The sequence below is a fragment of the Mercenaria mercenaria genome, chromosome 7 (genome assembly GCF_021730395.1).
Source record: "Mercenaria mercenaria strain notata chromosome 7, MADL_Memer_1, whole genome shotgun sequence".
NCBI classification, from domain to species: domain Eukaryota; kingdom Metazoa; phylum Mollusca; class Bivalvia; order Venerida; family Veneridae; genus Mercenaria; species Mercenaria mercenaria.
In genome coordinates, this window is record NC_069367.1 from 38545004 (window position 1) to 38561032 (window position 16029).

Here is a 16029-nt window from a genome sequence, read left to right on the forward strand (position 1 = left end):
ACAAAACTTCATGAAGATCAGCTGAAAAATACAGCCTCTATCGTATACACAAGCTAAATGTTGACGGACGACAGACGGCGGACTCCAGACATCGAGCGATCACAAAAACTCGCCTCAGGTGAGCTAAAAACATGTAAAACTAATAAAGCACAATATGTGACCATACTACCAAAACGGTCACATAACTATTCAAACCATGCTCTCAACCGTGACAAATTTTGGTCAACAGAGTGAACATCATAGGTGCAATTGTCCAGTATTGAAATAATTTGACCAGACATGATCTTGGTAATCAGTGGTAACCTATTTGTAAAATGAAAGGTGTCCATAACTAACACTTACCGTGCTAAATTTCTATCTTCCAATTTGGACAATACAATTAACTGTTAAAAGGGGTGCTTACCAAAAAGGTATTGACTGAATGGCGAACAGTGCAGATCATGATCAGACTTCATGGATGTGCAATCTGATCATGATCTATACTGGTCGCAAAAGGAAACTCAATCGTGTCCAGCATGATAAGGGCTAATACTATCTACTGAACTAAGAGATCAGTATTGATACTTCCGAGAAAAGAGTGCTTTGCATTTATATCTGTGCTCTACAGCAGGCATATTAACCCTTAGCCTGCTAAATTTCTAAAATGGACTGGTCCATCATTCAGTTTGGGCAATACCATTTATTATTCCAAGGGGTGTTCACTGAAAATTTACTGACAGAATAGCGAACAGTGCAGACCATGATCAGACTGCACGGATGTGCAGGCTGATCTTGGTCTGCACTGGTCGCAAAGGCAGAATCACGTGCCACCAGCAGGCTTAAGAACCAGGCTGTCTATAATTCACAACGAGTTATGCTAAGTGTGCTGAATATGCCTGTATCTAAAATGTTTCTCTCTCTCTCTCTCTGTCTCTCTCCCACTCTCTGTTCTGGGGGCTTTCTACTACTTTGTACCTCTGGTCAGATCTGTATCTACACTGATAGAGGATAAATTTTGTGCAAAAGCATGATTCATGGATTTTCCAGAGGTCCCAAGGTGATTTATAGCCATTATTTTAAATGGACATAAAATAACATTCAATCAGTTAAAAACCTACTGGTCTATAATGCATTGATTTACCAGTATATATTTTCCTTCTTACAAAAACCACTGTAACGGTTAGTTGTTCAAGGATGGAATATTCTACAAGTGGGTATAACAAATGTATCCACAAGTACTCTGAAGTGTTTAATTAAACTCAATAACCAGATGATAGAAAATAAAAAAGATACATCTTTACTTTTCAACAAATAAAACTGTGAATTTTGTAGTTTCAGAAAATGTGAATTTGTAGTTTCAGCTACCATCAAAATACAATTATGTTTCAAGTGACATTAAAGTGAAATGGAAATTTATATTTCAAACAAACTGAAATCCCACCCTGCTTGTCATGTGTCATCAGATCACACAAAAACATATAAAAGAGATGATTCTTATACTAGATTAACTTTAAAGAGAGAATAGTCACTAATTTGCTTCAAGTGCAATGCTCTATATACAAGACAAAAGGTATTACGGTATATGGATATAAAATATTGATGCATTAACAACTGCAGGACTCATGACTCTATATTATGTAAGTAATATACTTGAAAATGTAAGATTAAGATGTTCAATTCAAATGTGTATGAATTAAATTTACATGATAATAAAATGACACTTCTTTAATAATTATAAAGATATTCTTTCTGACAACAGTCAGATGATGTATGCTTGTAAAATGCCATGTTGTATTAATTATACTACTAACTGGTAACGTCACTAGTAAATATAGTACCGCTATACTAATAGTAACTACAGGCAACAGCAATACTGATTCCATACACTATATTTTACAAGCTTTTCTTCTATTTTCACAGGACAGGATCTCAACTAAAAATTTGAGTCCATTTCGTTCGTTGTGGGACAAAAAGGGCACTGGGTCACCTGCTCCTTTTTTCGTGTACTCAAGACTTCTTTTGTTCAGCAGCAATACTCAATTAGGATGCATGCACCTCAGTTCTGTCACTGTTAGCATGTCTGATACAAGTACAGATCGACTACTATTTTTTAGCTTTACACAATTTCAATATTAGACATACCATAAACACTAGCCCTTGTTGGTGCACTATGTCGAATACAGATGACAGAGATCTATCCCTTTTGATCTTTTCTACACTAAATAACTTTGGGTTTAAAAAAGAAAATGTATGTTTTCGGTCTTTAATAGGATCTTATGAAGACAAAGCAAAGGAAACCAGTAGTAAAGAGCAAAAGATATCAAGACATCATATCATATTAGTGGGAAGTGCCGGGGAAGGTGTACAACTGTCAGACAGTGATGTTGATGGTATGGGTTTTTTTGAGGATATAATCTGTCTTGACCAAGGGGATACTGTTGAAAACTTAATTATTCTTGAAGCTGATCACTCTAACACAGCACCTGGATATACAAAGGTTGTTCTTACAGATACATTACTTACAGCTAGTGATGTGATTTATCTACATTTAATGGTAAGCATGTGCACTTCTGGCTCTGCAACTTCTACTGATCGACATTCATATGTTTCAAGTACAAAATTCAGAAGTTTCTATTTTAATATATTCAAGATAGCTACCCATACAGAAAATACTGGAGTAGAAAATGAACTAACTACCAATGGTCCAGCTGTGACATTTAGAATGTCTCATAGACCAAATTCTGAAGGAGATGCTGTTCCATCTTTATTGTTCTATGGAAGTGAACACTTGCGTAAATGGGCAAATAGGACAAGGCATTACACTTGGCCATCTAGTGAGTGTGTAAGAGAAATTTCAGGAATGGAAGGATATCTTGTTCCTGTTGGTGATAAACTAAGCATTCAACAAGACTTAGAATGGCGAATATGTTACACTACCGCTGAGAAAGAATTAATTGCTAGTCTAAACGATATACAAATTAAAGTGTATGTTTTGTTAAAATTGCTAGCAAAATCTGTCTTAAAACCAGTATGTAAAGCTCTAACATCATATGTTGTTAAAAACATAGTCTTTTGGATAATGGAAGGAACACATCAACAAAGTCTTTCTCCAGATCTTATAGTGAATCTAATACAAAAATCGCTGTATTTTATGAAATACTGTTTAGAAAATAACCACTTTCCAAACTATATGATTCCCGAAAGAAATCTTTTAAGAGGTGCTGTAAATAGCAGGGAGAAACAAAATGTCATAAACTTCCTGTCTGACTGCTTAAGGGAAGGCGGAACTGTTCTATTAAGGGTTCCAAAATTGTATCAGTGTGTTTTCTACAGCAAGACTTATCCAGAAAATGTGATTAAGTTTGGAAAATGGAGAGATGAGGTAGAAAAACTGGACTTGCAGTTTCCTGAAATATGCGATAACTTTTTTATTAACTTATATACTGGTAATATGTCAATGAATGAGATTCAGAATTTTACCTCAAACGTGTCTAAAATGCTTGCCCTAGTAATGCCAGACTTAATACCTCTTTTGAACTCAGGAAAAAATTTCCAAGAAGTACTAGACGTGTACGCAAAAAGACTGAAAATGATTCATCTTCTGTAATCTCGAACAATGTTATTGGACTAAAGTCTTATGCAACAGCCAGGAACTGGATCAAATCAACATACCAAAAAACTAATCATTGTGTAACAGTCCTAACAAATGTATAATATTCATGTGAAGGGCTAAATATAACTGTCTTTAAAATAACTAACAGAAAACTTGATTTTCCATTCACAGTTTCTAAAGAATATTAAGAAACAAAGAAGGATCAGTTCTGAGTAATGAACAAAGAAGTTGCATTGTATTAAAATGAGATGAAGCAATGCAATATTTATCCTTATATTTCTAATAAAGTTTAATTTCATCATAAAAGTTACTTCTTTATATAAAATGAAGAATTAATTAAAATAGAGGGACAACACGCTTGAACACCAGATAGGTTTTAACTGTATTTATTTATAGATCAACTACTTTCGGTTTGCTATGAACCTTCATCAGGATATACATATTAGAAAAATGTTACTATTTATAGACTATTTATTTATTTGGGTTTTACGGCGCACCAACACAGTATAGGTTATATGGCGCCAAACAGGACTACAAATTTTGGTTCCACATCCAAAATTTGTAGTCCTGTTTGGCGCCATATAACCTATACCGTGTTGGTGCACCGTAAAACCCAAATAAATAAATAAATAAATAGTCTATAAATAGTAACTAATTTAGAATATTGCCAAAATGTGAAATAAATATAATAAAAGATTATAAAGTCAGTCTGTGTTCTAGAATATTCCGCATAATATGTAGTGAACCCTTATGATCTGTTCATTAAGTTCAGAGAATTTTGCAGTTTCATCCAAACACACTAACTGTTGCCATGCTATTTGATTTGTGAGGTAAGTCTAAGTTTATATTTGAATTACTCTCTTGTCCTTTACCCTAGGAAAACTAGGAACAAGCAAACTTGGCCTAGATTTTATCAAGGTTATCATTCTAACAAAATTTCATGAAGATTAATTGAAAAATACAGCCTCTATCGCATATACAAGCTTTTCCTTTGATTTGACCTAGTGACCTACTTTTTGACCCCAGATGACCCGTTTTCGAATTCGGCCTAGATTTCATCAAGGTTATCATTCTGACCAAAATTCATGAAGATTAATCGAAAAATACTGTATGAGCCTCTATCGCAATTACACAAGGTTTTTCTTTGATTTGACCTAGTGACCTAGTTTTTGACCCCAGATGACCCATTTTCGAACTCGGCCTAGATTTCATCAAGATAATCATTCTGACCAAAATTCATGAAGATCAGTTGAAAAATGCAGCCTCTATCCCATACACAAGCTAAATGTTGACAGACGACAGACAGACAGACAGACAGACAGACGACGGACGCCGGACATCGAGTGATCAGAAAAACTCACCTGAGCATTGCTCAGGTGAGCTAATGACCCCCAAATTAATAAGCACTATTGAAGGAAAAAGGGGAAAAAAGAAATGGACAGGTAGAAAATGAAATTAAAGAAATAAATTGGTGTAAAAAAATCAAAGTAAGAAAAACACCATTTTCAATGTTTATATCCCTGTGACCTTGACCTTTGGCCCAGAAATCAATAGGGGTCATGTACACATCAAGACCAATATACCCATGATGTTTCAAGGTCCTAGGTGAAATACTTGTCCAGATATTGAGCAGAATCCATTTTCAATGTTCAGATCCCTGTGACTTTGACCTTTGACCCGGTAACCCTATTATCACTTTGGAACAACTAGGGTAATAGGGGATCATTCTGAGCAAGTTTCTTGAAGTTTGGATAAAGTTGTTGAGACAAGAATGCCATGATGGCCCTATATCGCTCCCCAGAGTTGATCTGGCCTACTGACCTAGTTTTTGACCCTACATGACCCAGTTTCGAATCTGACCTAGAGATCATTAAGACAAACATTCTGACCAAGTTTCATAAAGATTGGGTCACAACTGCGACCTCTAGTGTTCACAAGCTTTTCCTTTGATTTGACCAGGTGACCTAGTTTTTGACCCTACATGACCCAGTTTAAAACTTGACCTAGAAATCATCAAGACAAACATTCTGATTAAGTTAAATAAATATTGAGTTACAACTGTTGCCTAGAGTGTTCACAAACTTTTCCTTTGATTTGACCATGTGACCTAGTTTTTGACCCAACATGATCCAGATTCAAACTTGACCTAGAGATCATCAAGACAAACATTCTGACCAAGTTTCATAAAGATTGAGTCACAACTGTGGCCTCTAGAGTGTTCACAAGCTTTTCCTTTGATCTGGCCTACTGACCTAGTTTTTGACCAAACATGACCCAGTTTCAAGATTTGAACTAGACATCATCAAGACAAACATTCTGACCAAGTTTCATAAATACTGAGTCACAACTGTGGCCTCTCGAGTGTTCACAAGCTTTTCCTTTGATCTGGCCTACTGACCCAGCCTTTGACCCTACATGACCCAGTTTCGAACTTCACCTAGAAATCATCAAGATAAACATTCTGGCCAAGTTTCATAACGATTGGGTCACAACTGTGGCCTCTAGAGTGTTCACAAGCTTTTTCTTTGATTTGACCGGGTGACCTAGTTTTTGACCCAACATGACCCAGATTCAAACTTGACCTATAGATTATCAAGGCAAACATTCTGACTAATTTTCATGAGTTTCAAACTTAAATTGTGGTCTCTAGAGTGTTCACAAGATTTTCCTTTGATCTGGCCTAGTGACCTAGTTTTTGAACCCACATGACCCAGTTTCAAATTTGACCTAGAAATCATGAAGACAAAAATTCTGACCAAGTTTCATAAAGATTGAGTAAAAACTGTGGCCTCTAAAGTGTTCACAAGCTTTTTTTTGATTTGACTGGGTGACCTAGTTTTTGACCCAACATGACCCAGATTCAAATTTGACCTAGAAATCATCAAGACAAACATTCTGACCAAGTTTCATAAATATTGGGTCACAACTGTGGCCTCTAGAGTGTTCACAAGCTTTTCCTTTGATCTGGCCTACTGACCTAGTTATTGACCCAACATGACCCAGTTTCAAACTTGACCTAGAGATCATCAAGACTAACATTCTGCCCAAGTTTCATAAAGATTGGTTCACAAATGTGGCCTCTAGAGTGTTCAACGATGGACGCCGGACAATGACCGGTCACAATAGCATCATACCAAATATCAAAAGCCTAGGGCGTATGGTTTCAGACAGCTTTTTCCTATACAAGTCTATATAAAACTTGGGACCCCCAGGGCAGGGCCTCTTTTCACCCAAGGGGTATAATTTGAACAATTTTGGTTGACCATAAGACAATGCTACAAACCAAATATCAAAGGTCTAAGTGTTGTGGTTTCAGACAAGAAGATTTTTAAACTTTTTTTCCTATATAAGTCTATGTAAAACTTGGGACCCCCAGAGTTCTGTATGGAATTCAATTCTTTAAACAATTTTGAAAGGGGGCTACCCAAGGATCATTCCTGTGAAGTTTGGTGTAATTCTGCCCAGTGGTTTTCATGAAGAAGATTTTTTTAGAAATTGTTGATGGACGACGCACTATGCACGACGCACTACGCACTACGGACGACTGACAACGGACATCAAGCGGTCACAATAGCTCACCTTGTCACTTCGTGACAGATGGGCTAAAAACAAGCATGCTATTCACCCGTAAGTTACTTTTAGGCTGAGTGGTCACACATACTTCCATAACAATTTCTGGTCTGTATAACTTCTGGCAGGAAATCTTTGGACTTGTTAAGTTGCTGACATACAACTTGAATATTTTACATAAGTGGCAACACACTATGTACCCGGATAATCTTAATTCTGTTCAGCAACCCTAACTCAGTGCCAACATGGCGGATGTAAAGCCGATACAGCTTTGTTTTCTGTGTAATTTCGATGTATAAAGGAATGTTTCGGTTGTTATATATGTCTCCATTGATCAAGTGTATATTTATTTCAAAAAGTATCATGTTAAATATCTCAACCCTTGTGTTTTCAGGTGGAATACCGACGAACATGGCAAACTTTTCAACGAAAAATTTTACAAAAAGTCTTAAAAAATACTTATATGCTTTTCATGCCTCTACTATTTTGTTGTTTGAAAGCAAAAATATACTGGTTCATAGGCCCGTTTACACTATGTTGTTATTCCACTACATGCTGACACAATACATGTTCAAATGTACTGACAGTGAGAAAAGTGATAAAAACCTAACTTCGAGTTGATAAAAACCAAACTCAGTTTACATGAGGAATGGATAAAAACCTAACTTATACGAAATTGCGGGAAGGATAAACACCTAACTGACTTGTATTCTATAGAAATGAATGAGCTGACATGTACATGGTCTGATTGTTGTAAACATTACTTTACTTTATAAGCGGTATTGTCCACAAGCTTTGTCATTAATTGTATGCCCACTACAGTCAAACATTTTTTTAATAATTTTAATAATATGTAAATAGCAATGTTTGCAAAACTTTGGATAAACCTTCAAATAATTCAATAAATTAAATATATAAATATATAATATAAAAGTCAAAACTATTATATAATTATGTAAGAAATAATTTAATACCACCGATGTTCGAAGTTCTGTAACCCCAAACCTTCTCTCCCTCCATCTCTCTCTCTCTTACACTGTTTCAGAAGAACTGCGTTTGTTTCAAATCTTGTATATCTTATACTGTAAAAGATTTTATAGAGGTGCTAATGGAATATTTTGATATTGTTTAAATGGGATTATGATTAATTATTAAATGTGATATTTTTCAGACGGTAAGTAGAGAAGAAAAGTGTGTGTGTGTGTTTGGGGGGGGGGGGGGGGGGGGGGGGGGGGGGGGGGGGGGGGGGGGGGGGGTCATGGACTGACAGGGCAGGGGTAGGGAAATCCACACATTTTTCACTTGTCCACAGACACTTAAAAATCCACTTGTCCATAGTCAAATTTCACTCACTCGGATTTTTAATATTAAACCTTCATAAAACTGCAAATAGACTGGAGTTCTTTATTTAGGACAATGAAAAGAAAAACATATCACAGTAACTATGGTAAAAAATAAGCTGTTAAAATATTTGCCTTTTAAAGTTTATAAAAGTCTGAAATCGCGCAAGCAGGGTTTGGGATCTTTTGATGCCATGCCCAAAACACTGTCCACGCAATGGTACAAAGCCAGATGAATTTAGAGAATTTTTTTTGTGGGGGGGGGGGGATTTAACGTCACACCGACACATGATATGGCGACTTTCCAGCTTTAATGGGGGAGGAAGACCCCATTATTTCATGACGAGCGGGCACCTGGGTAGAACCACCGACCTTCCGTAAGCCAGCTGGATGGCTTCCTCACATGAAGAATTCAACGCCCCGAGTGAGGTTCGAACCCACATGAATGAGAGGCAAGTGATCTAAAGTCAGCGACCTTAACCACTCGGCCACGGAGGCCCTAGAATTCAGAGGAAGACTCTTAAAACATTCCGACTTGTTTTTAGTCTGATGATGATACTTGCGATCTTTGTGTGCTTTTGATTTTTATTTGTCTGAGTTCTTTATTTAGGGCAATGAAAAGAAAAGCATATCACAGTAACTATGGTAAAAAATAAGCTGTTAAATATTTGCCTTTTAAAGTTAACAAGGCAGTCTGTAAGACATAACTGCACCATCACTGTATCAAAATGGCGACCAAAACGTTCCGAAAAACGATTTTGCATGAATTTTTCAGTCCTCCGGCCCCTAAGAAAATGAACCAGACTTTAGTTACACCGGTGAAAGATACAAATAACAATGATAACTATAGATAGTGCTGAACATTTAAGAACAACCTCAGAATCACAGAGTGATCCGACCCCACCCAGTCCAGTAATTTGAGTAAACTGAAAACAATGGTAAAAAAGTAGAGTAAAACGTCTGACAAACAGAGCATCATAAGAACTTGTTGGTTAACTATACATCATTGGTAAGTTATAAGGAAAAAGAGTATTAATGACATTAACTTTGTGTATAAAGCATAAGAAAAGTAAAGTTTTTTAAATGTAAAATTTGAATGGCCCCAAAAGTTTCAAAATGGCCCCATGTTTTCGGGGTAGATGGGCCATGGGCCCATTATGCTGAAAACCTTGGCAGAACTCTGCTGGAACCCATGATAGGAACTGGCCAGTTTTAGAAAGGAACTGAGATATCATGACAAAACAAGTTTTGTACAAGTTTGATCAAAATTGCTTGCAAAATGTTGTCTCTATCTTGTTCACAAGAAATTATGGACGGACGGATGAAAGGTGATCACATAAGCTCACCCTGTCACTATGTGACAGGTGAGCTAACAAGAGCTGTCCGTAAGACAGCGTGCTCGACTTTTCTCAGTACTTGACTCTGAATTAGAGCTTTGCTAGTAAAAAAAATTCCAAGTTAAAAAGGGACATAATTCTGTCAAAATTCAAACCAGAGTTATGGGAATTGTGTCTCCTGGTGTAGACTTTGATAGAAAATAACTATTTTGAGTTTCAAGTCAAAAGCTTTAATAGTAACAGAGATATTTGACTTTATCAAATTTTTTTTTAAAAATTCCAAGTTAAAAAGGGGCATAATTCTGTCAAAATTCAAATCAGAGTCATGGGAATTGTGTCTCCTGGTGTAGACTTTGATAGTTAATAACTATTTTGAGTTTCAAGTCAAAAGCTTAAATAGTAACAGAGATATTTGACTTTATCAAACATTTTAACAAAAAATTCTAAGTTAAAAAGGGGCATAATTCTGTCAAAATTCAAACAGAGTTATGGGGATTGTTTCTCCTGGTGTAGACTTTGATAGTAAATATCTATTTTAAGTTTCAAGTCAATAGCTTTGATAGTAACAGAGATATTTGACTTTATCAAAAACTTTAACCAACGCCGATGCCGGGGCGAGTGCAATAGCTCTACATTTTCTTCGAAAAGTTGAGCTAAAAAATCCGACCTATCGATCTATATTTCTTTTGACCTATGACCAGAAACAAGACTTTTTTTTTTAGGCCTAATCATGGTATCAAACAATCCACAAATATATTTCTTTTCTCTGTAAGTTGTGCAAGTTTTAACATTTTTTGTGACATGAACAAAATCATTTTACTTGCATTAGGAACACCATGTAAGTTGTCAGCCTGAATGTCATATTGGAATGTTTTTGAGACAGATTTATTGATAAACTGACCACTTTCTTTATCATTTGATTTGCCAGTCAGAATTCATTTGTACAGTCAAATTGCCAAGCCAACTTTCTGTACCAGTTTCAGCCAGATAGCCAATGTGTAACGTATTTTCACAAATCAAGTAATTATTATAGAATTATGTCAGCATCCTTGTGTGATGACTCATTTAATGCAATAACCATTTTCTTGTTGTTTTTTTGTGTGTGTTCTTTTTTTTCAGCTAATAGTCTAAATCAAAAGAAGTTGGTCCAAGTCAAAAGCATTCGAGCCAAGTAAAATGCAATTAAAAAATTGTAATAAGCAGGCTACAGACATTAAAGGATGCTGCTCAAGCACTGTATTTTCTGCTCGGCAGATGGTCGTCTATTGAGATACTCAAGCACTGTATTTTCTGCTTGGCAGATTGTCGTCTATTGAGACATCAGGCCAAATCTTATACTTTTTCTTTTTAAAGACCAATTTTTTTTTAAATTTTATAACTAGATGCCCACAGGCAACATGTCAAGCCCGCCAGTTGTCAAAAGGACTGGGAGTTGCATACGACACTCTGTCTCATTGAGGCAAACATTAATGCCAAATAAAACAAAGATACAGTAATTTATAGTAACAACAAAGGAAAGTAAATCTTAAACAAGAAGGCCATGAAGGCCCTGTATCGCTCACCTGACCTATTGACCTAAAGATCATCAAGATAGTTTCATTAAGATATGGTCATAAATGTGGCCTCTAAAGTGTTAACAAGCTTTTCCTTTGATTGACCCAGTGACCTAGTTTTTGAACCCACATGACCCAGATTCGAACTTGACCTAAAGATCATCAAGATTAACATTCTGACTAAGTTTCATAAAGATACAGTCATAAATGTGGCCTCTAGAGTGTTAACAAGCTTTTCCTTTGATTTGACCCGGTGACCTAGTTTTTGACCCCATCTGACCCAGATTTGAATATGACCTATAGATCATCAAGATTAACATTCTGACCAAGTTTCATTAAGATATGGTCATAAATGTGGCCTCTAGAGTGTTAACTAGCTTTTCCTTTGATTTGATCTGGTGACCTAGTTTTTGACCTTACATGACCCAGATTCAAACTGGACTTTCAGATCATCATGAGTAACATTCTGACCAAGTTTCATGAAGATACAGTTATAAATGTGGCCTCTGCAGTGTTAACAAGCTTTTCCTTTGATTTGACCTGGTGACCTAGTTTTTGACCCCAGATGACCCAATATCAAACACATCCAGGATTTTATTAAAGGTAACATTCTGACCAAGTTTCATTAAGATTGGGCCAAAATTGTGATCTCTAGAGTGTTAACAAGCTTTTCCTTTGATCTGACCTAGTGACCTAGTTTTTGACCCCAGATGACCCAATATCAAACTCGTCCAAGATTTTTATGAGGGTAACATTCTGACCAAGATTCATTACGATTGGGCCAAAATTGTGACCTCTAGAGTGTTAACAAGCTTTTCATTTGATTTGACCTGGTGACCTAGTTTTTGACCCCCAGATGACCCAATATCGAACTCGTCCAAGATTTTTATGAGGGTAACATTCTGACCAAGTTTCATTAAGATTAGGCCAAAATTGTGACCTCTAGAGTGTTAACAGTCAAATTGTTGACGACGGACAGATGGACGGACGGACGACGGATGACTGACGACGGACGACGGACACAGTGACAGGGCGATCACAAAAGCTCACCTTGAGCACTTCGTGCTCAGGTGAGCTAAAAACTAGAAATGTGTCCATAGGACACAGATGCCCCCACTACATGACATTAAAATGGCAATTTTTTTCTAGGTCAGGGACCAAAACTCCTACAATACTGAATGAATCCGGACCCAAAACCCCAGGTGCACAACTGCACATGCTGACCAACATTCCTGTAAACTTTGGTGACTCTAGGTCAAGTACTTTTGGAGCTACGCGCAACACAACATTAAAATGACCAATTTTTAACTTAGTCAGGGGCCATAACTCCTAAATGACTGAATGAATCCAGACGCGAAACCCCAGGTGCACAACTGCACATGCTGACCAACATTCCTGTAAACTTTGGTGCCTCTAGGTCAAATAAGATTGGAGCTACACCCGACACATTAAAATGACCAATTTTTAACTAAGTCAGTGGCCATAACTCCTACAAGACTGAATGAATCCGGACACGAAACCCCAGGTGCTCAACTTCACATACTGACCATCATTCCTGTAAACTTTGGTGACTCTAGGTCAAATACTTTTGGAGCTACGCGCGACACAACATTAAAATGACCAATTTTTTACTAAGTCAGGGACCATAACTCCTACATTACTGTATGAATCCGGACGCAAAACCCCAGGTGCACAACTACACATGCTGACCACAATTCTTGTAAACTTTGGTGACTCTACGTCAAATACTTTTGGAGCTAGGCATGACACAACACTAAAATGACCAATTTTTACAAAGTCAGGGGCCGTAACTCCTACATTACTGAATGAATCCGGACGTGAAACCCCAGGTGCACAACTACACATGCTGACCAACATTCCTGTAAAGTTTTGTGACTCTACGTCAAATACTTTTGGAGCTAGGTGCGACATAACATTCTCGGAAGGACGGACGGAAGGACAAGGGCAAATCTATATGCACCCCCCCCCCCCCACCCCAAAGTGGGGGCATAAAAAAATACTTCTTAGTTCACAAAATCTTCACCAGTATAAAATACACCACAAAATTGGATGTAACATGCATGTACTACAGAAAACTGGTCTTGATTTTTGCCTATGATCAGTAATAAAAAAGTTACAATATAAGCTATTTAACTGTACAGAAAACAACAAGGAGAAGTAATTCTAGGTTCTTGCGCATGACACTACGTCACATGATGGTGAACAATTGTGCCAAGTTACATCAAAATCCCTCTATACATGAAAATGAAGTGCTCTGGACAAAGTCATTCTTGTATCTGACCTTTACCTTCTAAGTGTTACCTTGACCTTAGACCTAGGGATCTGGTTCTTGCACATGACACTACGTCTCATGATGGTAAACAATTGTGCTAAGTTAGTTCAAAATCCCTCCATGCATGAAGAAGAAATACTCTGGACCATGTTGTCATTCTTGTATCCTTTGACCTCTGTGACCTTAACCTTTGACCTAGGAACCCGGTTATTGTGCAGGACACTCCAACTCATGATGGTAAACAATTCTGCCAAGTTACACCAAAATCCCTTCATGTATGAAGAAGAAATGCTCCAGACAAAGTCATTATTGAATTTGACATTTGACCTCTAAGTGTGACCTTAACCTTTGAGATAGGAACCTGGGGTTTGCAAATGACATTTTGTCTCACTGAGGTTAACATTCATGCCAAATATAAACAAGATTGCTCCATGCATGTCAAAGTTATGGTCCAGACAAACAAACTGATGGATGCACACATGCATATCAGGACGCAAGCACGCACATACACCGAACAGCCATTTGGATGACTATGTCTTCGCTTTTGCAAGCAGGCTCGACAACAAGTGCTGTCACAGGAGACAGCTTTCTCAACAATTTCGATGCTGGATAGTGAAACGTGGCACATCTGAGGAAGCTGGAGCTGTCACTGGACTGTCTAATCAATGGTGGATATATATACTGCACAATAGCTTAAGTCTGTGTCAAAAATATCAAGTTGTAAGACAGATAAAGAGTGTCAAAACACTAAATAAATATAAGTATAAGCAAAAAAGGGGCATAATACATAAAATATTGGTGCAAGAGTTATGCACCTTGTGCCATAATGTGGATGATGATGTGGAACAACTACTTCAAGTTTGAATCAAATCCATTTAGTAATAACTAAGAATAATATAGTGAAAATGCATCAGAATTAACCTTATATTCTAAGTAAAAGGGGGCATAATTCATGGAAAACTGGTGTCAGAGTTAAACACCTTGTGTCATATGAAGTTGGTGATAAGGTGGAACACTATTTTAAGTTTGAATCAGATCCATTTATTAATAACTGAGATACAGTGATAGTGCACCAAAACTTTAACCTGAAATTTTAAGTAAAAAGGGGAGATTATTCATGAAATACTTGTGCAAGAGTTATAGCCCTTGTGTTTTATGAGTGATCATGTTGAACAACTACTTCAAGTTTGAATCAAATCCATTGAGTAATAACTAAGATACAGTGAAAATACATCAAAATTAACCTTAAGGCTTAGCATTACGTTTTGAGAAATAACAAGAGCACCGCCTTGCGGGTGCTGACGCTCATCTGATTTTTTTTTGTATAATAGAAATATTGTCCTACTCATGATTTTCTAAGTCTAAAAAGGGCCATCATTCTTGCAAAAAGCAGGATAGAGTTATGTTTCTTGATGTACAGTGTCCACTTATGATTGTGAAAAACTGTTGCAAGTTTTAAAGCAATAGCTTTGACAGTTTATGAGAAAAGTTGCCTTAAACATAATACTCAACCAAGAAAATGATTTTCTAAGTCCAAAAGGGGCAATAATTATTGCAAAAAGCAGGATGGAGTTATGTTGCTTGCTGTACAGGGTCAGCTTATGATGGTGAACAAGTGTTGCAAGTTTCAAAGCAATAGCTTTGATAGTTTAAGAGAAAAAGTTGACCTAAACATAAAACTTAACCAAGAAATCTGATATTTTCTAAGTCCAAAAGGGGCCATAAATCTTGCAAAAAGCAGGATGGAGTTATGTTTCTTGCTGTACAGGGTCAGCTTATGATGGTGAACAAATGTTGCAAGTTTCAAAGCAATAGCTTTGATAGTTTAGGATAAAAGCTGACCTAAACATAAAACTTAACCAAGAAAACTGATTTTCTAAGTCCAAAAGGGGCAATAATTCTTGCAAAAAGCAAGATGGAGTTATGTTTCTTGATGCACAGGGTCTGCTTATGATGGTGAACAAGTATTCCAAGTTTCAAAGCAATAGCTTTGATAGTTTAGGAGAAAAGTTGACCCAAACATAAAACTTAACCAAGAAATCTGATATTTTCTAAGTACAAAAGGGGCCATAAATCTTGCAAAAAGCAAGATGGAGTTATGTTTCTTGCTATACAGGGTCAGCTTATGATGGTGAACAAGTCTTCTAAGTTTCAAAGCAATAGCTTTGATAGTTTAGGAGAAAAGCTGACCTAAACATAAAACTTAACCAGGAAACGCCGACGCAGACGCCGACGCCGACGCCGACACCGACGCCGACAACCGCTCAAGTGATGACAATAACTCATCATTTTTTTTCAAAAAATCAGATGAGCTAAAAATCAAACAACACCAAATCATAGAAAG

General features: G+C 36.8%; 1 protein-coding gene across 1 annotated transcript; it reads left to right on the forward strand.

The window, feature by feature from the left end:
* Nucleotides 1-1263: 1263 nt before the first annotated feature.
* On the forward strand, nucleotides 1264-4144 carry LOC128558798 (uncharacterized). Its single transcript, XM_053549012.1, has 2 exons — nucleotides 1264-1616; nucleotides 1900-4144. The coding sequence occupies exon 2, from the start codon at nucleotides 2150-2152 to the stop codon at nucleotides 3584-3586; it is 1437 nt and encodes a 478-aa protein (XP_053404987.1). The 5' UTR covers nucleotides 1264-1616; nucleotides 1900-2149; the 3' UTR covers nucleotides 3587-4144.
* The last annotated feature ends 11885 nt before the right edge of the window (nucleotides 4145-16029 follow it).